Source organism: Pogoniulus pusillus, chromosome 6 (assembly GCF_015220805.1).
Source record: "Pogoniulus pusillus isolate bPogPus1 chromosome 6, bPogPus1.pri, whole genome shotgun sequence".
NCBI classification, from domain to species: domain Eukaryota; kingdom Metazoa; phylum Chordata; class Aves; order Piciformes; family Lybiidae; genus Pogoniulus; species Pogoniulus pusillus.
In genome coordinates, this window is record NC_087269.1 from 23860817 (window position 1) to 23886403 (window position 25587).

Sequence of the window (25587 nt, forward strand, 5' to 3'; positions counted from 1 at the left end):
ATCTTTAATTTTAACCTCTAAAGGTTTGATATCCAATTTTCTTGCTGAGTCTGGAGTGTACCAAACCTCAGGATTTATCTCTTTTTCATCTTCCACAGTGAGGACACACAATCTTACTTTTATTTCCTGTCTACTAATCTCTAAATTGACTCCTAATTCTACCATCAAGTCCCGTCCTAGTAGATTATATTCTGCTTCTGGGACTAATAAAAAGTTTCCAATTGTAAATTTAGTAGAGGATTCAATCTCCACCTCTTTAATGAGAGGCACTTTGAAAGGTTCTCCTTTTGCTCAAATCACCTGCATTCTCTCTAAAGATTCCCTACATCCTAAAGGAACAGCTTGTATAGTAGATCTTTCTGCTCTGGAATCCACTAAAAATGTGAATTTCTGGTGCTGGGGACCTAACCTTATCGAGGGCTCTCGGATCTTAGGAGTCCCCTGACACCTCTAATCTTCCTGATATGCCTTCTCGTCCTGTATTCTTTTTCAGCAACTTTGCTTTAAGTGCCCTTTCCCTTGACAGTAATAGCACACTATCTCTTTTCTCGTCTTCTCCAAGGGCTCTCTACTACTTTTTTCTTTATAGTTTCCTTTTCTCCTTTCATAAGCTTGTCCCTCTCGTATGGCTGTAACAAGAATTCTTGCTTGCCTTTTTTGAGTTTCTTCTTCCCTTCTGACATAGACCTTCTGAGCTTCCCTCAAGAGCTCATCTAGACCTCTCTCCTGCCAATCCTCTAATTTTTCCAATTTCTTTCTAACGTCTACCCATGATTTTGCCACAAATTTGGTCTTCAATAGTGCCTGTCCTATAGGTCCACTTGGATCTACCCCAGAATAGCGTTGGAAGGAGTGCCTTAATTGCTCTAACTATTCGGTGGGTGTCTCATCTTTCTTTTGCCTCTCACTAAAAGCTTTATCTATATTTTGTGCCCTAGGTACAGATTCTCTAATCCCTTGTACTATTATGTCTCGCAAATCGAACATTTCATTCCTATATGCCGGATTCTGGTGATCCCAGTTTGGCCTTTGTAAGAGCCACTTAACCTCTCCAGCAGGACCCTATTGATGCCTGTGTTCCCAATTTCTCATTCCAGCTCTTCTAATAATTTCCCGCTCCTCTACTGTAAATAAAATCCTTAGAATTGATTGCAATTCATTCCAGGTATAAATGGAGGGTCCTAAAATTGATCAAATTTCTCAGCAACACCCAGGGGATCTTCTAAAAGATTCCCCATTTCTTTCTTAAATTCTCTAACATCACCTGAATTTAGAGGTACAGACACAAATCCTACTCCTGGCTGGGGTCCACTGCTATCTCTCTTAAAGGATACAATCCTCCTTCTTGGTTTCTAGTCTGGCTTCGGATTGTGGGCCTACAGGGAGCATCCCCAGAGAAGTTTTCAGGTGATGGGGTGGGGTCTCCCTCTATCGGGGCAGTTGGATCTTCAGCTGGTTCATGATAAGGGGTTTCCGTATAAGGTCGAGGAGACATCTCACAAGTGTCTAATCCTTCCACTCCCCTCCTAGTCCTTTTCTTTTGTTCTCCCTTAAGGGTAAATACTCTAAACAGGGCTTGATCTGATAACCAAGTGTAACCATAGTCACTTTCCTCTTTGTCAAAGGGCTGCTTATCATTAGCATATATATATAATGCTTGGCATACCCAGTCCTCAAAGGTCCCATATACTGGCCAAAATATTCCCCTCCTAATTTCCCTGCCTCCCCAAACCTCCAAACAATAGTATACCATTTTCTCCTTAGACTTCCCTCTCCTGGAAGGATGATCATCCCAATATCCTAATCATAATCCCTAATGCACTGTCAGGCGGGATGTCAGGTAACCTAATCCTTTCCTGTGTGTTTGGAATCGTTGTATCCCGTGTCTTCTGGAGTGCCTTCTTGCACACACACACTTCCCTTTACTCATGACCCAGTCCCTCGCAGGATGTGGGAACCGCACTACGAAAGGGTCTGCACTCGCTGCGCCCGTGATTGGGCGTCTCACTCATTTGCACTTCCAGGACCTCGAATTCCCTGACCAAGCAGAACCCATGAAAAACTGTAATATACTCACGTACTCCTTAGGGACAGTAAGAGTCTTTGCTTGGCTCTTCGTGCACAAAAATTACAGGGTGTTTTCCTTTTGCTTATTCTACCTGGGTTGGGATATCCAAGTGGTCTGAGCTGGGACTTATCAGCCCCAGAACCATCTGAGATGGAGGCGGCTTTTCCGTAGCCTTAATCCCAGCTCAGAGCAACGAGGATCTGAGTCACGGCACCAAATTTGTTAAAAACAGTTCTCACACACTTTGAGATTGGATATGAGAAAATCAACTTTATTTAGACAAAATAAACAAAAGCAGTGCGGGTGGCCGGGGAGTCTCCTGCCCACTGATGGCTCACAAAATGTCTGAGCTTTCTGTTGTGGAGGCAGGGAATTAATGTGGCCAAGTCAGAAATTTACACAAAAATAGAGTTATTTTATTTTCCCAAAAACCCACCCCCAAAACTAGATACAGAAATTAATTTAGCTTTAGTTACCAGATTCAGTTAGTTTGAGAAGATCTACATGGCTGCCATAGATAATCTGACTATTTTGGAAGTTAGAAGTTGGAAAAGGCTTGAGCTATTAATGAATAGCATTTCCCACTTAATAATAAAGCTGAGCCAAAATAACTCACGGTCAGGCTGGCTGAAAAGGGTGGACTGCTACTCGACTTTGGGTTCTCTTTCAGAAGTGGCAGGAGAGTTGTTAAGATCTTAATAGGTGTTAATGGGTGAAGCAGTCCTTTGGAGCAGAGTGCCAGGGGCTCCTGCTGCAGAATCTATCCAGGCCAGGCGAGGGGGGGGAGAAGTCTCAGGAGGGCACGAACTTCCAGGCAGGGGTGAACTCCAAGGCAGGAACTCCAAAGGCAGGAAGTCCCCCAATATTTATACCCTCCCTAGACTTACTACTTCCTAGGCGCAAAGACCACAGCCAATTACAGCTCGATTCTCAGGCGGGCACTGCACAGGCACCCCTCATGCTGGAAGGGCCCCTTGCTCTCACCCCTTCACACCTGCAGGGCCGGGAGGGGGTGGGGGGGAACAGGTCTTTCGCGCCTTTCCCTCTCCCATTTACACCACAGATGGAGAGGAATTTAGGGGTATATAGGACTCCAGGACACTTTCAAACCCGTTTATATACGTAGCTGTCACGAGGCAGTAACTTTCCATCTTCATATGTGCATGTTAACAGGTTGGACTTGATGATCTATGAGGCCTCTTTCAACCTTGGTAATACTGTGATACTGTGATACTGTGATGTGTAAAGGAAGTCAAGGGATGTTGCTAGGCAGAAATTGTAACAGGTCTATGCACCAACCACAAGCCAAGCAAACTTTTAACCAGAATAACAGGTGCAGAGAGATTTTTGCAAGCAGGACATGAAATGATAAACATGAGCAACTCGTGCTGGGAAGTGTACTTGAGTCCATCTTGGGACTTAAGATACCAGGCGCTGGGTAGCACCCCCCACATGCAGCTGCAGGGGGTGGAGTGCCAGCTGCATGTGGGCAGAGTTAGCCAGCCCAAGGGGGCTGGGTTAGCCAGCCCCAAAGGCTGACCCTCAGATTGTTATGGTTAAATCAGCCTACATATGCCTCACATGTAACCCTGCACCCTCCACATGTAACCAATCCTAAACTAAGTTAGTTGTGTACGCCTCTTGCAAGAAAGCATATAACTTACTGTACACGGAAAACGTGAAAAATGACCATCTAACCATATTGTTGAACCCAGAGTCATTTCACCCAGGTGCTCCACCGGCAAAAAGGAACAAAGAACTTTCCAGTTAGAACAGCATGGCTCACTCCTCCCTGGTAAACCCTTCCCCCAACCATCTCAAACCGGGATGCCACTTCAGAGGCGGCCTCGAGAGGAATGTCTGGTTTTGTCATAGGATTCTTGTTTGTGGTACAGTAATTTATTAAACGATCCCAATTTACTTGTCACAGCTCTGACTTTACCTAATATGGTCAAGTCTGGCAAACTGCCATTCCGATTGCCTAATCTGTGACCAAAGATCCATTAGTCTTGGGCTATATTGGCAGAAGAGATGAGCAGGTAAACATGCTCTGCCTTATCTTGCTTCTGTCTCATTGCATCCTGCCATGCTCCACAACATTTTGCATGCTACATAATAACAAGCTCTAATACTATAGGTTTGTCTACCTGGAAACTGCCTTATCTAAGTTTACCAGGGAATAGGCATTAAGGGCCTCATGTGATAGGCTTGGCTAGCCAGTGCAACACCGTGCCTGGCTGCTCACCTGCAAGACATCGTGCCTGCACCTCTGCAAACCTCTGTGCCAAGACTGCACACCTGCAAGTCTTCTGCCGAGATTGGGAGCCCTGGAAGGGACACAGATCATCCAAGAGGAAACAGGATGAGGCCAGAGATTGTTTGCCTCTCTCCCAGCACATTGTTAGAGCCTGGGAAGAACTAGAAGCTTCAACATCTGACAGGACATTGACAGAACTCCCTGCAAGTGTTTGGGTACCACCCAAAAACTGTAATTAGCCCCAGGAATCCAGAGGTAACTTTTGTAAATATTCAAAAGCCTCTCTGCAAACTGTAAACTCTATTATCTCATTGAATCCAAGTACTGTCTGCCTTAAGCAGAAAGGAGATGCTCGAGTGCCCCTAGTGGGCAAGTGGTATGATCACAAGAACCTCCCTTCCAGTCCTAATGGTTTAATGTTTAAATGTCCTAGATCCTCTGTTCTCATTTGTGCAATGTTTTCAGGACAATTGCAAAGAACCTATTATTAAAAATTGTGGTCAGTAGCAAGATTCCTCAATATCAAAATTAATAAACAATATTAATCGAAAAAATCCTATCTTGCATCATAATACCTGCCATTACAGGGGGTGCGTGCAGGTCTCTGCATGTGTTTGTCTGTACAGGTGTGCATGGGGGAGTGTGCATGCTTCTGTGCAGGTGTCGTGTGTGTGTGCATGTGTTGTGTGTGTGTGAAGGTGTCTGTGCATGTGTTGTGTCTTGGGGGTGTGTGCAGGTCTCTGTGCCTAGTATTGAGTGTGTGTGCAGGGGTGTGTGTTTAGTGGATGTGTGAAGGTCTCTGTGCCTAGTGTCAAGTGCGTATCTGTGTGTGCAGGGGTGTGTGTGCATGGGGGTGTGTGCAGGTGCGTCTGTGCAGGGGTGTGTGTTTATAGAGGTGTGTGCAGGTCTCTGTGCCTCGTGTCGAGTGTGTGTGCAGAGGGATGTGTGCAGGTCTCTGTGCCTAGCGTTGAGTGTGTGTGTGTTCAAGAGTGTGTGTTTATGAGCGTGTCTGCAGACGTGTGAGCACATGGGGGTGTGTGTAGCTGTCTGTGCATGTGTGTGTGTCTGTAGGTGTCTGCATGTGTCTGTGAGGTGTGCGTCTGTGTATGGGTGTGTGCACGTGTCTCTGTGTGCAGTTTGTGTGAATGCAGTGTCGGGCACTCTGGGCATGTGAGCTCATGGCAAGAGTGTGTCTGGGTGTCTGTGCGCTTGTGGGGTGTGCGTGCACGGCTATGCGATGCTCACGGCTGCGTCTCCTCACAGCTGTGCCGGCAGACTGCGCGCACTCAGCTGCCCGCGCGGGACTGTGAGCTCACAACTGTGCGCAGAGAGGCGGCGCAGAGGGTGCGCATGCGCAGGGCTGCACGTGCACAGCAATACGCATGGGGGGGGCGTGGCGAAGGGCTCCTTGCCTGCGTGGCCGTGCGCGCGCATTGACCCCAGGTACGCACTCTGTGCGCGCGAGCTCTCGTCTCCCCACCTCGTAGGAGGGGCCCCGCGGCGCTGCTGCCCTCAGGAAGGGGGCGTGGCGGCGCCAGCCGTGCCCATCCCCAAGCGGGGCGTGGCACTGTGGCCTCGGCTGTCAGGGCAATGGCTCGGGTGCTGGTAGTGGGCTCGGGGTTGACCGGCGCTGCCTGCGCGGCGCTGCTGCGGTGTAGGGGCGTGGGCCGGCTCTCGGTCTGGGATAAGGCTCGGGGCGCAGGTAGGTATGTGGCGCTCCTGGAGGGGTACTGCTGGGCGGGTGCGCGGCGTGGCGCGATGTGCGGCGCCTGGGGCAGCGTTGCGGTGCCTGACTGGCTGTCGCGCAGGAGGCCGCATGAGCACGATCCGCGGCGCGCGGGACACCGCCTGTGCCGCCGACCTGGGCGCGCAGTACGTCACCCTCGAGCCGGAGCGCGCAGGGCCGCGCCTCAGGTGAGAGCTCCGCCCCCGCCCTCCCCTGCCCTACCCCGGAGTGTTCGAGAGAGGAGCCCGGGAGTGGCCTTCTGCTCTGCTCCCACTCTCGGTCTGCATCCCACCGACCCCTCTGAGTCAGGCCGTGGCGCGCCTTGGAGTCGTCTGAAGTCCGCAGGCGAAGTTGATGCCTCAGCCCTTCAGGACAGTGTTGGCAGACGGTAGAGGCGACTGGAGTCTGCTTGGACTTCCCGGGCACGGGGAGGGTGATGTAAACAGGTGGGCTTGGTGTGGAATTCGGGAAAAGGCAGGTGTCTTCCAGGCACCTGTGCCCGCTGTCCATGGGGACAGTGTGTTTTGTACTGACGTTCAAAGCTCTCAGTGACTGTCCTGTATGGCCCTGCCTTGCATGGTCTTGAAATCTTCAGGTCAGGCAGCTGGATTCCAGACATGGCAGATAGCCTTGGTCTGGTGTAGAAGGCCACCCCCTGGTAAAACGAAGCTGTTTGTCACTCTGTACCAGTAGTTGCTGGTCGTGCGCTGCCTGGCCTGAAGCACAGGTTATGTGATCCTGATAAAAGTTATTTGGAAGTTAGGCTTCTCTGAAGGTTAATTGTGAATAACAGCAACAGCTGCCTTTGGTTTTCACCTGGCTGTCATCTGCTCCCTTTTAAGCTTCTATGAGGAACTTCTGTCTGAAGGCATCTTGCAACCTCTGAGTGCACCCGTCGAAGGAATGGTAGTGAAAGAAGGTTCCTGCAATTACATGGCACCCCAGGGCATGTCCTCAGTTGTCAAGTATTACTTAAAACAGTCAGGTGAGGCATCTGAAACATTTATATGAAGCAAAAGGTTTTCATCAGTGTGGTTTGGGTGATCAGTCTTTCAAATCCAAATCCTCAGAGTTCGCTTTTTTCTTTGTTTTTGTGTGTCTTCAAGTTGCTTAGATGGATAAACATGTCTACAAGCTCTGTATGTTTCCAGGTCCTTCAGGTGCATCACTGATGGTGTACAGAAAGCTCTATACAAACACAGTGTCTGTAGGCTCGGGAGTCAAGGTTATATTGTCATTATTTGCTTTAGCAGGTAACAATCAGATCTAGCTCAGTTAAGACAGAGTTAATTTAGTGGGAGTGATGAGGCTGTGATTGAGAAGAGATGAGGGTTGCAAGCTGGATTAAGGGAGTATTGGAGAGTTTTTTTTCACAAGCGTGCACAAGTTTGGTTCACTGTTGAAGCACGCAGCTGGGAATAGAGTGGTGAGCTGCATCTGGTGTGTTGTGGAAATGAGCCCTTATGTGCTATGGAGCCCACTGTGTTTGGAATCTGTTAAAAAGACCTGAAGTAGATGAAGGCTAATAGCATCCTGGCCTGGATCAGTAGTGGTGTGGCCAGCAGGAGCAGGGTAGTGATTATCCCCCTGTACTATGCACTGCTGAGCCCACACCTCCAATACTGGGTTCAGTTTTGTGTCCCTCACTCTGAGAAGGACATTGAGAGGATGGGTCAGATCTGGGGAAGGGCCTGAAGAGTAGGGCAGCTGAGGGACCTGGGGTTGTTTAGTGTGGAAGAGAGGAGGCTGAAGGGTCTCTGGCTCTACAGCTTCCAGCTTCCTGAAAGGAGTCTGGAGTGAGGTGGGGCCAGTTTGTTCTCACAAGGAGCAAGTGACAGTACAAGAGGAAATGGCCTCAAGTTGCACGAGGGAATGTTCAGGTTGGATGTTTGGGAAGGTTCTTCTCTGAAAGGGTTTCCAAGCCCTGGAACAGGCTGCTGAGGTCAGTGGTGGACCTAAAAGCTGTGTAGACAGGATGCTGAGCAAGATGATTTATCAATGGATTTGTTAGTGTTGGGTTAATGGTGGAACTTGATGACCTTAAAGTTCTTTTCCAGCCTCATTGATTCTGTGACTACCTGCAAGTTTCAACTGTGTGACTGCTGCAGTAGGTGTAACGTTGCAGAACTACTTCTACAGCTTACTGAGGGAAACTACTCTGCCTTTCTTCTGTGGAATTCACTGTAAGTATATTTAATTGCTTCTTTTGCCATGCAGGTGCAGATGTCTTCTATGAGCATCATGTAACTTCCATCTCTCTCCAAGATGGGAAATGGGAAGTTTCCAGGAAAATGGGGCCACCAGAACAGTTTGATATAGTCATTCTTACAATGCCTGTACCACAGATCCTTCAGCTGCAAGGGGACATTGCAAACTGTAAGTTCGTACCTCAAAATCATGTGTGTCTGGCTTCAAAAGGCAATTGGGAGACTTGTCCAACAAAGAAACAGGTGTCTGGCTTCAGAGCCACCGATGTCTTGCTTCAGATGGCAACTGAAATGATTTTGATCAGGATAGGGTGACTCTGAAAATGGGGGTACTCTTGTATGCCACAATGGGCAGTAATACCTTGCTAGCAGTAATATCTAAATAGATGAGCACTTTTTAACCTCATCTTTAATTGTTTGCTGGCTTCTAGAGCAAAATTTGCCTTTATATAGCTTGAAAATAGCTACTGAATGGGACAGGAGCCTCAGCTGGTCTCCAGATGGCAGTTCCTTTGTTGCTGTCTTTGTCCACATGTTGTGCTGATTCTCATTTCTGTCCTTGTTATGCCTGCAGTTGAGATGGCCCAGACAATGAGACTCGAAATACTGTGGAGAAGATCCCAAAGGTTTTTCAGTGAGCCTGAAATTGTATGAACTGCAGGGGAGCAAAAAGTGCAGATCAGCACTCTTTGGTCTCTGGTTTGTAAGATGAAAGCCTTTCAGACCTTTGTGCTGTATTCCTCAAACAGGAGTAAATCTCAGTTATCTATCCTTTGGTTAGTGAGGTGAGTGTGTCAGCAGTGTTCAGTGCTGAGCAAGCAGATGATCAGGCTCAGTCAGCATGGGTTCATGAAGGGCAGGTCCTGCTTGACAAACCTGATCTTCTGTGACCGTGTGACCCAGTGAGTGGATAAGGGACAGGCTGTGCATGTTGTTAATCTGGACTTCAGTAAGGCCTTTGACACAATTTCCCACAGCATCCCCCTGGAGAAGGTGGCTGCTCATGGCTTGGATGGGTGGACACTTGCCTGGGTGAAAAACCAGCTTGAGAACTGCCTGGTCACTAGTGTTAGCCTTTGCTGGTCCCTTCCAACCCAGATCATTCCGTGATTCTGTGAGTTTCTTCTACTGGCAACAGCAGTCTCTGGCCAGGTCAGAGGTCTGGTGTAACTCCTCTGTGGCTGCAGGCCACGGGACTTCAGTGGAAAGGGGCTGGATTTAGGAGTACACCTAGAGCACTGACCTTGCAGGCCTGTATTACATAGAAGACAGACACTGAAGCTAAATGAAACGTGTCTCAGTGCCTTGTAGTATTAACTTTGGTCATTGGTGTGGTTGGCAATGAGCAGTATCAATGGAGTGAGCCTTGGCCATGTCCCCAGAAGCCTTTGTTTTGACTACAAGCCCTCCTTTGTTTCAGTGTTTCATCCTTACTTGGACAGCTTCTTCATTAGAGGCAGCTAGTTCAAAGATCTTCCATCTGCTCTATAATTTCTTCCACTTTTCCTTCTGAGATGTATTTTTACTGCATGCTAGAGATTGAATTGCTAACTGTGAAGTCTGCCAGGCTCTGTTTTAGCCACTTAAGTGTAGCTGGAACTGTCACTTCGAAGCCAAATGAAGTTTGAAATGGATTTTGCTGGGGAATTGTTAGCATTTCTGTGTAGATAAAGGCTGTCAAATAAGTGAAGGTGCCAAAGAACAGCTGTGTGATGGAGGTGGTGCTTTGATTTGTTAGCAAGCATTGGTCTAGTCTTGGGTGTTTAGTCTGTGTGTCAAGAGCTGGGGCTGAGCAGGCCACCAGCCGAGTGCCAGAGGCTCTCCATGAAGCCCTCTGCTGCCCAAAGGGAAGAGAAACGGAAGAAAGGGGATAGAGTGATGGGGTGGGGCGGATAGAGTGATGGGGTGGGGTGGAAACTAACTCAGCTGGGATAGGAAGAATGACAATGCCACGGGATAGAGACACAAACCAACAGGGAACCCAACCTTTGATGGCACCACTGCTACTGGGGGCAGGCACTGGGCAAGTCCCAGCCTGGGCTCAGCAGCAGATGGGAAGTGGCTTCAGGAGCTGGGTTCTGGAGCTGGATTCAGGAACACAGGGATGGGGATGGAAGGCAGAAAGCATAGAGTCTTCTTGGGACATAGGCTACGGCAGAAGAGTCTCGACCCTGGGGATCCCTCAGCTTGCTCCTGAAGATGCCATCCATGGGCTGTAATCCCTTGATGGGCAGTGCAGGGACACCTGTCCTGGCTGCTCCTCCTGCAGGTGCCACCTCTGCCTTACTGCCCCCCAGGGTGGGCACCAGGCTGTGGCAGTGCCCTTGGTGTGCAGCCCAACTCTCGGCAGTGACTCTGCCCATCAGCTTCTCCCACATAGAAGCAGCTCCTGGCTGTGCCAAGCTGCCATGGACTGTCAAAATTGCCTCAGTGAGCAGCGTCTGGGCTGGGAAGTCACAGTCCTGAGCAAAACCAGCTCTGCTTAGACCAGGGGATTGCCTTTGTGTCCAGTGTCTGATCTGCTCTTCTACTTGCAGATGTTAAGTTGGGTCTTTACTTCCATGTCACAGCCTGCTTGAGGGAGGTCCTCTTTCATCTTCCGAGCCTTAAGAATCATTTTCATGTATTTAAGTGATACCCAAAGAACTAAGAATTGGAAATAATGGCCCTCTCAAATAATGGCCCAGTGGAAAAATTGCTATTTTAATAGTTGCAGCTCTGCAGAATAAAACTTCTGTTAAGCTGATTTTATTTTTTTTAAGCTTGTGTCTTTTTCCTGTTCTTTAACCTTTTAGATAAGACTAAACATCATTGTGAAACTGTATGCATTGAGGAGGAGACAGTGGCCTTGGCTAACTCGGAATTAATGTTTTAAGTGGGCTGCATGAGAACTGATTGTGCCAGATGTACTTCTGAGTGTAGAGACAAAATTCTCCCCTTTCATCACAGGCAGAATCATAGAATCCTTTAGGCTGGAAAAGATCTTTAAGAGTCAGAGCCCAATCATTAACCCAGTACTGCCAACTCTAGTGCTAAACCATGGCACCACAGCTTTGACACTACTCCAGGGGTGGTGACGCTACCACTTCCTTGGGCAGCCTCTTCCAGTGCTGGAGAACCTTTTTGGGGAAGAAATGTGCAATGTGTTCCCAATGTGCAACCCAAACCTCCCCTGGTGCAACTTGAGGCCATTTCTTCTTATCCTGGTACTTATTCATTCAGAGAAGAGATCAACACCCACCATGCTCCAGCCTCCTTTCAGGGAGTTGCAGAGTCGCAAGTTCTACCCTCAGCCTCCTCTTCTCCAAACTAAACAACTCCAGCAATCTCAGCTGCTCTTCACAAGAGCTGTGCTGCTGTAGACCCCTCACCAGCCTCCTTGCCCTTCTCTGCTCCCACTCCTGAGACCTCAGTGTCTCTTTTCTGAGGGGCCCAAATCTGCACTCAGTCTTCAAGATGTGAATAGAGAAGTTAGTGTGTATTTATCTTTATCTACCTGTTTTTATATATATAAAACCTATATCTCTATATACATATCTGTCTATTTACATGCACTTTGTTCTGTTTGCTTTTGTTCTTCTGCTCACTTTGTCTGTGGTGTTTGAGTTTTGCCTTTCAGATCTTAACTGAAAGGGGCTAGGGAAAGAAGTGAATTGAATAAAGGGGTTGGCATTAGACATCTTCAACAGAAAGCTTTATTCATAGATTCACAGAATGATTAAGGTTGGAGAGCACCTCGATGATCATCCAGTTCCAGCCCTGTGCCATGAACAGGGACACCTCTATTGTGGAGGCAAAGAATTAATGTGGCCGAGTCAGGAATATATATAAAAAAATAATTATTTTTTCCTGAAACCCACCCCCAAAACTATATACAAAAAATAATTTAGTTTTAATTAGCAGATTCAGTTTGAGAAGATCTTACAAGGATACCATGGATAAATTTGACTATTTTAGAAGTCATGAGATGGAAAGGCTAAGCTACTAAACATAGCATTCTCACTATTAATCAGGCTGAGCCGAAGTTGACTCACAGGTGAGTTAGGCTATCTGAGAGAAAGGGCAGTCCAGATGTGTGTCAGTTCTCTCTCTTTCAGAGGACATCTGAGGCTTGTTAGCTTGCACAAAGGGTGCTTATGGTGGGAAGCTGTCCAAAGCAGGGACGGTCCTGTCCCTCAGGAGCCTGTCCTTTGAAGTGCCAGGGGACTCTTTCTGCAGGAACTATCCAGGCAGGGACCCCAAGGCAGGAAGTACCCCAATATTTATACTCTTCCTAGACAAAGAGTCGAGTTACCACTTCCTAGGCACAAAGACCACAGCAAATCACGAGCCTGATTCCAGCGTGGGCATCTCACAGGGCGCCCCTTGTGCCGGCAGGGCCCTTTTCCCCCCCACTTCACGCCTGCAGGGTGGGGAAACAGGTTTTTTGTGCCTTTCCTCTCCCATTCAAACCACATAGAGAGAGGAATTTTGGGGTATACCAGACTCTAGGACAACGTCCCACCAGCCCAAGTTGCTCAAGGCCTCATCCAACCTGGCCTTCAATGCCCCCAGGGAAGGCACATCCACAACCTCTCTGGACAACCTGTGCCAGTGTTCTCACCCTCACTCTCAACAATTTCTTCCTCATCTCTGCTCTCAGTCTCCTCTCTGACAGCTCAAAGCCATTGTCTCTTGTCCTTTTCAGAAGTCCCTCCCCAGCTCTCCTGGAGCCCCTTCAGGTACTGGAAGGCTGCTCTAAGGTCTACCTTGAGCCTTCTCTTTTCCAGCCTCAACAGACTTAACTTTCCCATCCTGTCCCCACAAGGTAGGTTCTCCGGCCCTCTTATCATCTTGGTGGCCTCTTCTGGACCCTCATCAGAAGCTTCATGTTCCTATTAGTCTGGGACATGCATTCCTCCTACAGCTATCACACCTAAACAGACTTAGTTGCAAAGGCTGAGTACTAGTATTGGCTTGTGGCAGGAGGGGCAAGGGTTATCTCCTTGCAGCATGGTTGGAACAACAATAGATGGCAGCAGTCAAATGATGTGTAGGAGGTTCAGCGGGGATCACTAAATTTAGTGCTCTTAGTTGTATTTAGGCTAAGTTTTGGCAGGAAACATTGTGGTGATGCACAAGGTGAGAGGAAAATGAGGAAGCATTTCAGAGCCTTGCAATGTAAATTTAGAGTCAGTCAAGGGAGAAATTTGCTTCAAAGCAGGATCTTTGCAAAGGAGTAGATTTTGCAAATGTTAATCATCTTTGTAGGATCTGAGGCATGCTGGACCGCTGCTGTTAGAAGCAGCCTAGATTTATCCACCAGATTCCCTATTATCACTGAGCAGTTTGATCCTTGCCAATGGGATGGGCAAACCTGATGGGTTCTAGTTTGAGTCAGCCCCTTGACAAGAGGGCAATTAGAGGTGGCAGCAATTTGTCATAGCTTTCTTTTATGTCTGTGTTCAAAATGTTTTCATTTGGTTGCTTTAACTTGGAATTGTAAATGTCAGTTCTGCACCTTTAATCTGCTAGAAAGGAAATGCCTTGGCTTTGCTTTCAGGCCTGACTCATTGTATTTATTTGTTTGGGTTTTTTTCCCTTTCCTATCTATATCAGCACCCCATATGTTTTAAATAAGACAAGCTGATGAGATGCTGCAAGGAAAACAGGGCTCTCCTAATTCATAGTAGAGTGCCTCCTTACTTCAAGAAACGGCAGCTCTGGTAACTGCTCATGAACTCCCCCCAGTTCTTGCTTAGTGGATGTTTATTTTTTGATAGCAGGAGGATAAATTTGTAGTTCAAATTCCAAGCAATCTTAGCAGGGCTTAGGCAGGCCTTGGCTTTGCTCTCATTACCTAAGCTGTCTAAAATGTCCAGTGTAAATATGTACATTGATTTGTTAGTTGCTTATCAGACGTTAGGGGCTGAGGGTCAGGCCGTGCAAATATTTGTGCTTCCTGGAAATACAAGGAGTTATTCATTTGCTGTTGGTATAAAAGTGGTCCTTAGAGGAGAGTGTAATGAGCAGGACTGAGCAACTGATTGCCCCCATGTGCTCAGCAGTGGTGAGGTTCTGGGTTCAGTTTTGGGCATCTAACTCCAAGAATGACATTGAGGGACTGGAGTAGGTCCAGAGAAAGGCACTGTTGTGGTTCTAATTTAAATTTCCAGAGATTCAAATAAATTTGATAGAACCAAATAACAATTTATAGAGTGCCCTTCCCTCTTCCCCCTTCTTTCCCAAAGGAAAGGGATTAGATGTAGGGAGAGAAAAGGTAAGCACACCCAAATAAATCGATCTCACTCGATTTGGAAGTTAAAAAGAAAAGTTTAACAATAACTTAAAAAGATATCTGAGGTAGGGAAGTTGCAAAGGGTATAGGGAAGGGAAAACAAATACAGAATGTATAAATACAACATGATTGTGATGGTGATGGCTTTGTCTGCCTTGTGGGTGATGGTCACGTGGTAAAACAAAGAGAAACAGGAACAGGATGGTGATGGTGGTAATCACGGAGGCAGGGAGTGCAGAGAGAGAGAAACAGGAAGTCCCCCTGCTTTTATGGATCTCTAGACAGGAACGGGGAGCGGGCTAACCCACCCCTGGGGAGGGATCTAGACCACCTAGGGCAAGGTTAAAGGTTACTCCCCCTGGAGGGTTAACCCTATACAGGCACTAAAGCTGGGTCTGGAGAAGACGGATGGGAAAGAGCAGCTGAAGGAGCTGGGGAGAAGAGGAGGTTGAGGGGAGACCTCATTGCTGTCTACAGCTCCCTGAAGGGAGGTTGGAGCGAGGTGGGGGCAGCCTCTGTTCCTTGATGGAGCAGAGGAAATGGTTGCACAGGAGCAGAAGAAATGGTTTCAAGCTGCACCAGAGGACGTACAGGCTGGACATCAGGAAATATTTCTGCACTGGAAGAGTTCTCAAATTTTGGAACAGGCCGCCCAGGGCAGTGCTAGAGGCATTATCTATGGGGTGTTTAAGCAGTGTGTGGAGCAGGTGCTTAGGAACATGGTTTAGTATTGACCTTGCAGTGCTGGGTTGAGGGTTGAACTGGGTGAGCTTGGAGGTCTCTTCCAGCTGGATGTTTTCTGTGATTCTGTGTTTGCCTTAGCCCAATCTGAGATGTTTCTTCAGTCTAGAATGCCCCAAGTAGCCTTGTTTTACAGTTGAAATCCTAAAGGCCAAATAGCCTATTGCACCAATTCCAGTGACCCTCCTTGGAATGTGTGGTGATTGAGCCTGATGTCTGTGAGTAGGAGAGGTTTGAAAATTAAATGGGCTGTGTGTGCTGCTTGGTGTTTTAGGGTTGTCAGTCCATGCTGCCTGCCTTTGGGACCAGTCTGGGAACTTGATTTGATAAATCAGAGTGAAACAGAAGAAGAAAAGCCAGATTCAGAGATGGAAAAGGAAAGAATGCTGCCTTCTGTCTTCAGAGTTGGAGGGAGTGCTACAACTGCTTCCCACTCCAGGGGAACCCCCATTAGATGCTGTGGCCAGCCTGAAATGCCAGCATTTAAACAGCAACCCTGCAGGGGGGTGTCTCACTCCATTACAGCGTCCCTTCAACACCTGGCAGTGTCATGGGAGCTTTGAGACATATATTTAAAGAGCTGTTGAGTTCTGTGTTGTAAGAAGCTTGGATGTGCTATTGAAAGGCATTTAAATCATAGAATGGTTTGGGTTGAAAGGGACTTTAAAGTTCATCTAGCTGCAACCCCTCTGCCATGGTCAGGGACAGCTCCTCCTAGACCAGGTTGATCAGGGCTCCATCCAACCCAGCCTTGAACATTTCCAGGGTTGGAGCCTCCTCAGCTTCTCTGGCCAACCTATTCCAGTGCCTTACCACTCAATATCAGACTTGAAGTGTCTGGATCCTGAAAATGGTTTTGATGGTTGATGTATAGGGAACCATGATAATGTGCATCTCAGATGTCCTTTGGTGTAAAAGCCTTTTTTGGTTGAAATTTTGCTCTTGTTTTTCTTCAGAGGTTTTGAGGAAATGTATTTGACAAAGCTCTGCCTCCTTTGCTGTTACCACACCTGCTCATTGGGAGAAAATGTGTGAAGGTTGGCTACAGGCCGACCTCCACTTGGCAGCCTTCATTTTGATGTGAAATTTGTAACCCAAATTCTTGCCTTTACAGAGTAGAAGACCTCTGAAAAGGTTTCCAAGCAGTCTTAGCATCTATTTACTTGCTTTGGGAAGTGACTGTCCCCCTGTACTCAACACTTTGAGTGCTGTTTTGAGTTCAATTTTGAGATCCTCACTCCAAGAAGGACATTGAAGGGCTGGAGCAGGTCTAGAGAAGAGCAACAAACCTGGGAAAATGTCTAGAGAAGAGGGCTGGGGAGAAGTAGCTGAAGGAGCTGGGGGTGTTCAGTGTGGAGAAGAGGAGGCTAAGGGTGACCTCATTGCTCTCTACAGCTCCCTGAGAGGAGGCTGCATTGAGGTGGAGGTTGGACTTTTCTGCCTAGTAATGAGCGACAGGATAAGGGGAAATGGCCCCAAGTTGTGCCAGGGCAGGCTTAGAAGGAGGTTTGGACATTAGAAGACACTTCTTCCCTGAAAGGGTTCTCAACACTGGCATGGGGTGCCCAGGGAGGTGGCTGAATCCCCATCCCTGGATGGGTTTCAAAACCATGTAGAGTGGTGCTAGGGGATGTGGCTTAGCCCAAAACTTCGTAGAGCTAAAGAATGGTTGGACTGGATGATTTGAAAGAGTTTGTCCAACCAAAATGACTCTATGATTCTATTTTTAATGAGTGTTGCAGTCCAATAGGCAGACAGAATTCTTCAGTGGAATACATACTTTAATGCTTGGTGCATTTTAATTTATCCTTCTAGCTTAGGCTCTAGACTGAATGATTTTTGGGGGGATTTCTTGCAGGGGTTTAATAGCTGCTGGCCCCTCATAGCACTGTAATTGAAACCACTCCTTCTGAGGATTATCTTTGCCTCCTACAGATAGGTCTGCAAACTTTAAAGTTATTTTTTGCTGTTTGTGTCTGGATTAGAGCAGGGAAAAAAGCAAAACCAACAAAACAAGGTACCAAAACAACCCCCCCCCCCCCCATAATAATAATTTTAAACTTAATGAGATTTTTGGCTCCTCAGAGTCAAACATAAAATTTACATTGAGCTTGCAGTCAGTTTTCACACTTGGCATCATCCTTTGCGAGAATCTGTGGTATGCTCTTGGACTAAACCCTCAGGAAGGACACCTCTTGTAGAATCTGAGGTCTCTTCCTTTTCCTGTGCAATTAGGTGAGGTGATGGAGGTGCGGTTTTATTTTGTAGTAGCCTTGTGATGCAGAAGGTGCTGTTGACCTTAAAGGCACCACCTCAGTGTGGCTGTGAGGGCTTCTGCAGTTGAGTGAAGCTGACAGAGGTGTGAATGCCATCTCTATTTAGCATTTTGCAGTTGGGTCAGTTGAAGCTGACTGAAACTCGGGGTCCAGGCATTTCCTCAGTCCCTCTCTTTCTGCCTCTTCTCTGCTCTTTACTAGATTAAAACCTGGGTCAGGTCCTTAATCCTCTTCTCTCTGTTGCCAGCAGGCAGCTGTATCAACCCAAGTGGAATTAGGTTGGGGGATGTGGTAGCAGTAAAAAACAGACAACACTGGTAGCGGCTTCTGTGGTCAAAAGCTAAGAACGGTGGGTGTGTTCAGCTGCAGTTTCCATCCAGAATACTACAGCCTGTTGGCCTTCGAGATGTGCAGTGGGTTGGAATCAACTTGCATTTATTGTTGGTTGCCTCACTCTTCCTAAGGAGCTGAACTCCCTGCTAAAGCCACCTTGCCAGAGATGCTCTAAGCGCTCTCTGCATCTCCTGTATCTCTAATCTTCGAAAAGGAGCCTTGATAAACCTTGTCCAGTGCCTGGAGTACTTCTCATGTCATTTCAACAGAGAATCTGGCTTTGCTCTACCCAGGAGCCAGCACTGGTTGCTGGCAGCCCAGAGCCAGCACTGGTTGCTGGCAGCCCAGAGCCAGCACTGGTTGCTGGCGGCAGCCCAGAGCCAGCACTGGTTGCTGGCGGCAGCCCAGAGCCAGCACTGGTTGCTGGCGGCAGCCCAGAGCCAGCACTGGTTGCTGGCGGCAGCCCAGAGCCAGCACTGGTTGCTGGCGGCAGCCCAGAGCCAGCTGTGTGCTGGCGGCAGCCCAGAGCCAGCTGTGTGCTGGCGGCAGCCCAGAGCCAGCTGTGTGCTGGCTGCAGCCAGAGCAGGGAGGGCAGCAGCACAGGGAGGAATTCTGCTCTGCTCAGACCCCATCTGCAGTGATGACTTCAGCTCTGGGACCCCCAGCACAAGAAGGGCCTGTGGCTGCTGGAGAGGGTCCAGGGCTGGAAAGGCTCCTCTGTGGGGACAGGCTAGGAGAATTGGGGCTGTTAAGACTGGAGAAGGGAAGGTTCCAGACAGACCTTAGAGCAGCCTTCCAGTACCCAAAGGGGCTGCAGAGGACCTGGGGAAGGCCTTTGGACAAGGGCTGGGAGTGCCAGAACATTGGCTTTGAGCTGGGAGAGGGGAAACTGGGAGTGGAGATGAGGAAGAAATTGTTTTGAGTGAGGGTGGGGAGACACTGGCACAGGTTGCCCAGGGAGGCTGTGGCTGCTCCCTCCCTGGAGGTGTTCCAGGCCAGGCTGGATGAGCAAGCTGTGCTGATGGGCGGTGTCCCTGTGTGGGAGGAGGTCTGTCTCTGAACAGTTTGTTGTTAACATTAGCCAATTTTATGTTTAGTTTTAGCACAGGCTTGCAGAGATGCAATCAATCAGATCGTGATGTTAGGGTCATATGATCAGCTCAGAAGCATATATAAGGCAGTGTTTGTTGCCACAATAAACATCTTCACTTCGAACTTACTGCAGAGTCCATGTTCAAATACCCATTGCTATATCCCTGCCTGTGGTGGGGGGTCGGAGGTGGATGGTCTAAGAAAGAACCACCACATGGACCAGTAGAGGTTGGGGTCTGACCTGTTGTAGTGCAGGACAGAGGAGGGGCACCTGGGGGTGCTGGTGGACAGAAAGGTGTCCATGAGCTGGCAATGTGCCCTTGTGGCCAAGAAGGCCAAGGGCATCCTGGGGTGGATAAGAAGGGGAGTGGTTAGTAGGTCAAGAGAGGTTCTCCTAACCCTTTGTTCTATCCTGCTGAGGCCACATCTGGAATCTTGTGTCCAGTTCTGGGCCTCTTAGGTGTGCTAGGTTGAAGCAAGCTGGAATGTTTTGGTAAAAGAACTAGATAATGGGCATTGAAAAGGTTAACAATGGTTGTGTCTCCTTCCCTCATCAGTCTCACTGAGAGTTCTGGGAAGAAGGAAAACATTTGATAACATTCTCCATTTTGTCTCTCATTCTGCCTTCGTCTTCAGACCTAGCCACATCTCCTTAACCTCACTGCCACTAACCTTCCTTTTTAACCTTTTGGCTGCACCTCTCTTCTTTCTGAGAACTGGGGTAAGGTTGAGAGGGGCAAGGAAAGGTGTTGGGGTGGTTTGAGAGCCCCTCCTGGGGATTCAGGTTTCTGGGAGGGGAGTTGTGCTTCTGTATTGTTTATCCTTTGTATATTTCTGTATATAACTGTATATACTGTAAATAGCTGCTTGTATATTTGCTGCTGTAAAATAAATAGCTTCATTTATATTCCCGGAGGCCTTCTGAGTTAGCTGGGGCAATTCCAAAAGTGTGTGGGGGTGGGTAAGAGCCCAAACCATCAAATCAGGTCAAGAAGGACCTGAGCGAACTGCTTGAGAGAGTCCAGTCCAGAGCCTCCAAGCTGCTGCAAGCAGTGGAACCCTCTGACTTTTACCCACAGGCACTCAATCTGCTCATCATTAGTCTCAAGCTCCATGGTGTCAAGAGGTTCCCTAACATACAGGGCCACCCTTCCACTCCTCCCTCTTCTGTCTCTCCTGAAAAGCTTGTACCGTTCATTGTGTGATGCATCCCACCACATTTCTTTGATGGCAACTACATTGTAGCCTTCCTATTACACCAAGCCTGGAGCTCATTCTGCTTGATGCTCATACTGCCTGCATTGGTGTCTGTGCACTTCAGCTGGACTGCTGATTCCACCCCTGACCCCGACTTACCACCCTCAGCTTCATCTCTGGAGCACCTGGTTTCATCCCCTTCCCCCCCTCAAACCTAATTGTAAGTCCTCTCACTGAGGGCTGCCAACTTATGGGCTAGAATTCTTTTGCCCTTTTTTGATAGTTGGACTCTCTCTGAGCAGTGAAGATTGCCCCATGGTCAAAGAACCCAAACTTTCACTTCAGGCACCAGCCTTTGAGCCACTTATTGATAATGTTGGTGTTCCTGTACTTTTCAGCGTCCATCCCTGCCACAGTAGAGACTGAGCAGAACACCACCTGTACTCTTACCCCATCAATCAGTTGACCCAGAGCTTGGAATTCCCTTTTAATTACTCTGGTACCCTTTATATCAACTTCTTCACTGCCAGCCTGGACAACCAGCAGTGGGTAATAATCAGAGGATGAATCATCTTGGGCAACCTCCTTGTGATGTACCATATCTGGACCCTAGGGAGACAACAGACCTCCCTGTGGGATGGGTCTGGTGACAGGAGGAGAAAGAGTCCTCCTCTGCTTGTAGAGCCTCTTCCTGCTGCCTTGGCCCCAGAGTGTGGTTCCACCAATCTGCCTCGCTTGTACACTCCCTGATTGTTCTCAATCTCTCTGCCTCCTCTGTCAGTTCAACCCCCTGCCTGAGCAGGTCGTTTGTTTGGTCACACTGTACACAAGCGGTGTCTGACTCCTGGTTCAAGCACCAGACTCAGTTACTCGCTGCAGCCAGAAACCTGCACAGTCGCACGTTTGTGCGGGAGTATGGTCTGAGTTCCCACACTCTTTCGCCTCTTGGCCGAGTTGTGACCATGATCTTATCTCTGCCCGGGAAAGAGCCAATCGCTGCTGCTTCCCGCTCACCCTGCTCTCTCCCTCCTGCGCAGCAGTTCCTCCCCCTGGGGACTGGTTGCCCTGGAGATGTCAGCTTCTGTAGTGCACTGGCAGAGGCTCAGGGCCCTGCCCAAAAAGCGTCCCTCGCCCTGTACGCAAGTTTTCAGAATTCTCCCGGCGCGCTGCTTGCCGGGGTCCGGTGCGATGGGTCCGGTGCAACGGGTCTGATGCTGCCCCGCCCCTGCTTTGCTTCTCCGTGGTAACCGGGGAATCGCCCCCAGCTGCGCCAGCCACTCCTCCCCTTCTCCGGGTGCCTTCGCTTCGGGAAGCGAGGCCGTTAATCGCCGCTCTACCGGAGCTGCTCTCGGAGGGGCTGCCTTTTGCTGGTTTGCCCTTCCAACCTGAGACATGCATAGATTCGTAGAATACCTGATTGGAAGTGGCCTCAAGGCTCATCTAGTCCAACCTTTCAGGGCAAGAATAAAGTTCAAATGAGGTGGCCCACCACCCTGCCAGGCTGGGCCTTCGAAGTATCTAATGTAGAGATTCTCTGATTGTTCTTCTTGTTACCTGGTGTTTAACTTAAAAATGCTGATAACCTGCAGCCCATTGGCATGTTCACATCAGAGTAATTCATGAAATCTCTTGACATTGTTGCAACAAGGTTGGGTGTTGTTTTTTTTCATTTAAAAGAATGATGATTTAAAGCTATTTGATGTCCGTGTTCCCCTTTCAGCCTTCTGTGCCATTTGCGTCTGTGCCAGCTCTGATCTAAAAAGTGCACTGCAAATATTTCAGGTCCGGGTGTCAGTCTTCAGCCTGCTGGCAGTTTAGTTTATGGTGACTGCTGCAGAGTTTAGCACAGACTTTGTCGTCTACTCCCCTCCTCTCAGGATGTTCTTTCTTTTAATTCATAGATTCACAGAATAGTTTAGGTTGAAAGGGGCTTCAAAGATCATCCACTTCCAATCCCTCTGCCGTGGTTGCTCAAGGCTCCACCATACCTGGCTCTTAACACTTCCAGGACTGAAGCCTTTCTGGGCAGCCTGTTCCAGTGCCTCCCCTCTCTCACTCTAAAGAATATCTTTCCAATCTCCAGGCTGACATACAAATGCAAAGTGGAATGCTATCAGCAATGACCTTGCTCATCTTTCTGTCTGCAAGCTTCTCTTTTTCCATTGACTGCTTCACCATCCTTGCAGTAAAACTAGATTCTTATCCTGATCTCATCAGCTCATGGGAACAGGGTCATGGTTTAGTGTCTCTGAAAAGCTGGACTTTCTTTAGTACAAATTGCACTATGGTCGCATTCCAGGTAGCAGATTTTTGCCACTTCCTGCTCATTATGGAATTTATCTCTGAACCAAAGCTTTTGCTCTGCTGAGTCACTCTCCAGAACAGTAGACACAGCTCCAGAATTGGTGAGATGCTTTGTTTGGAGTTCCACTTTTGATTTAGAGGTCTCCTCCCGCACTTACTTCTGGTTGTGGTTTTTTTTTTTTTTTTTGGTTGTGTCCTTTCTATGGATGGAGTTTCAATACGATTTAGCATGTACCTACCTGCAGGTATTTCCTCTGAGTTCTCCTTTTGGTTGCAGCATGTCAGCAGCCTGCAGGCTTTGTCTGCTTCACATAAAAGTTGATTTAGGAAAGAGGGAAGTGGAAGACAAAGCTCAGCTTTCATGAGTTTAGAGCATCTCATCGCCCAGGGTGATGAATAATTTTTGTTTCTGAGCTCACTCACTCACTGTTTGATTGCTTTGAAATGCAGCTGACAACTGGCTGAAATCACAGAATCACACAATGGTAGGAGTTGGAAAGGACTTCTGAAGATCGAGTCCAATCCCCCTGCCAGAGCAGGGTCACCTAGGGTATGCCACACAGGAACAGGTCCAGGTTGAGAGACGTTCTCCTGCCCCTCTACTCTGCCCTGCTGAGGCCATGTCTGGATCCTTGTGTCTAGTTCTGGGCCCCTCAGGTCAAGAAGGACCTCAGGGAACTGCTTGAGAGGCTCCAGCCCAGAGCTCCCAAGCTGCTGCAGGCAGTGGAACATCTCATGCGAGGCCAGGCTGAGGGAGCTGGGGCTGGGAGCTGGCATCAGAGAAGCCTGAGGGCTGCCCTCAGTGCTGTGCTAAAGATGTGCAGGGCAGTGTCAGGAGGACATAGCCAGGCTCTGCTCAGGGGTGGCCAAGAACAGTACAAGGGGCACCGAGTGCCAGCTGCAGCAGAGGAGGTTCCCTGCGAACAGGAGGGGTAACTTTGTCCCTGTGAGGATGCTGGAGACCTGGAGCAGGCTGCGCAGAGAGGTTGTGGAGCCTTCTTCTCTGCAGACTTTCCAAAGCCACCTGGATGTGTTCCTGTGTGCCCTGCCCTGGGTGATGCTGCTCTGGTGTGGGTTGGACTGGATGATCTCTGGAGGTCCCTTCCTACCCCTAACTTCTGTGATCCTATGAGCCTTGCAAGCCTCCAGAGCTGGAGACTCCACAGTCTCTGTGGACAGCCTGCTCCTGTATTTGCAAGGTGATACAGTGATAACATGATCCAATCCACAACAAAGGTTGTGTGCTGTGGATAAGTGTGGAGCTGCCACAAACACCACTTGACTCAGCAAGACTTCTGAAATTGAATTGTGACACTGCCTGTGAAAACAACAGCTGGTTTGTAAATTTTGCAAATGTTCTATTGTGCAAGGGCTGGAAAGGAAAGCAGGAGGAAAGGAAGGGCCCTGTGCCTGACCCACTGCTTCTGCACCAGGCAACATAACAGCCTGCAGGGACAGGACAAAGGGCAATGGCTTGAAATGAGAGCAGAGCAGACTTAGATTGGATGTGAGGAACAAGTTCTGCCCCAGGAGGGTGCTGAATACTGCAACAGGTTGCCCAGGGAGGTGGTTGAGGTTTCATCCTTGGAAATACTCCAGGTGAGGCTGGACAGGGCTATGGACAACCTGCTCTAGTGGAGGATGTCCCTGCTGAGTGCAGAGGAGATTGGACTGGATGTGTTTTGGAGGTCCCTTCTAACCCAGACTGCTCTGTGATTCTATGACTCTATGATTCTATTTCAGCCCTGATGAAGGCAGGTGAGGTTGGTGAGCCTGATAGTCTGTCTGGGGTTTGTCTGTGCTGTATCTGCTGAATTCATGGAGGCTGTGACTTCTCTCTACCTGTGCCAGACTTAGTTCCAGTGACACAGTTATGTAAGATACCTTAATCTCTCAGAAGATTTAGCACTTTGGTGTCTTGGCACAGTTTGAACTTTCCCAAAAAAGCCACTTCAGAGTAAACCAAATAACTGGTTTAGGACTTGTGAAAGAACTGGTACAGAAGACGGCACAGATAGGAACCAGCCTTGGAAACTCCCCTCAAACATACAATACTTGCTTGGAATGAGCAAGGATGTTCAGTCTTTGGAGACAGGTGGTCTTACAAACTGGAGGTGTGTAAAAGCCCCAGAGATGTGGTACTGAGCAACAAAACTTGCAGAGTCCACTTGGAGACCTGCAAGTAGTGGTGTTCCCCAGGGGTCAGTTCAACGTCTTCGTCAGCAACCTTGATGGAGGGACATTGGGGACCCTCCCCCAGTTCACTGCTGGCACTGGGAGCAGTGCCTGACACCCCTCAGGCTGTGCTGCAATCCATCCAGACCTGGGCAGGCTGCAGAGCTGGGCACAGGGAACTTCATGAAGTTCACCAAGGACATGTGTATTAGGGTCCTGCCCCTGGGGAGGAACAACCTCTGGCAGCAGGACAGCTGAGGGGGGACCTCCTGGAAAGCAGCTCTGCAGAGACTGGGCCTGGGAGTGCTGATGGCCAACAAGCTACTCATGAGCCAGCAATGTGCCCTCATGGCCAAGAAGGCCAAAGGTGTCCCAGGTGCTGTGAGAAGACTCTGGCTGACAGGTCAAGGGAGTTTCTCCTCCTCTTCTACTTTGCCCTAGTCAGGCCACGTCTGGAGTTCTGTGTCTAGTTCTGGGCTCCCCAGTTCAAGAGGGGCAGGGATATACTAGAGAGGGTCCAATGGTGGCTACAAGGGTGGTGAAGGGCCTGGAACATCTGTAATGAGGAATGGCTGAGAGCCCTGGGGCTGTTCAGTCTGGAGAAGAGAAGGCTGAGAGGGGACTTCATGAATGTTTATCAATATCTGATGGGTGAGGGGCAAGAGGAAGGGGCCAGGCTCTTGTCAGTGGCGTTCTGTGATAGGATGGTGGCCAGTGGTCATAAACTGGATAGAACCCAGGAAGTTTCATGTGAACATGAGGAAAAAAATGTTTTTGTGAGGGTGCTGGAGGCCTGGAGCAGGCTGCCCAGAGAGGTTGTGGAGTCTTCTTCTCTGGAGGCTTTCAAAACCCACCTGGATGTGTTCCTATGTGACGTGCCCTGGGTACTCCTGCTTTAGCAGGGGTTTGGACTGAATGATTTGTTGAGGTCTCT

At 48.7% G+C, this 25587-nt stretch overlaps 1 protein-coding gene across 6 annotated transcripts in view; it reads left to right on the plus strand.

The window, feature by feature from the left end:
* Positions 1–5702: 5702 nt before the first annotated feature.
* The window catches only part of RNLS (renalase, FAD dependent amine oxidase), a 154961-nt gene continuing 135076 nt past the window's right edge, over positions 5703–25587 (plus strand). Inside the window, exons 1-4 of one of the 6 annotated variants that reach the window (XM_064144985.1) lie at positions 5703–5768; positions 6134–6239; positions 6894–7036; positions 8269–8427. In XM_064144985.1, coding sequence (XP_064001055.1) covers positions 5708–5768; positions 6134–6239; positions 6894–7036; positions 8269–8427 — 469 coding nt within the window. In that variant the 5' untranslated portion in view covers positions 5703–5707. Of the gene's footprint in view, positions 5769–5788; positions 6028–6133; positions 6240–6269; positions 6498–6893; positions 7037–8268; positions 8428–25587 lie in introns of those variants that run through there. The other 5 variants (XM_064144984.1, XM_064144986.1, XM_064144989.1 and 2 more) reach the window with 5 other exon arrangements.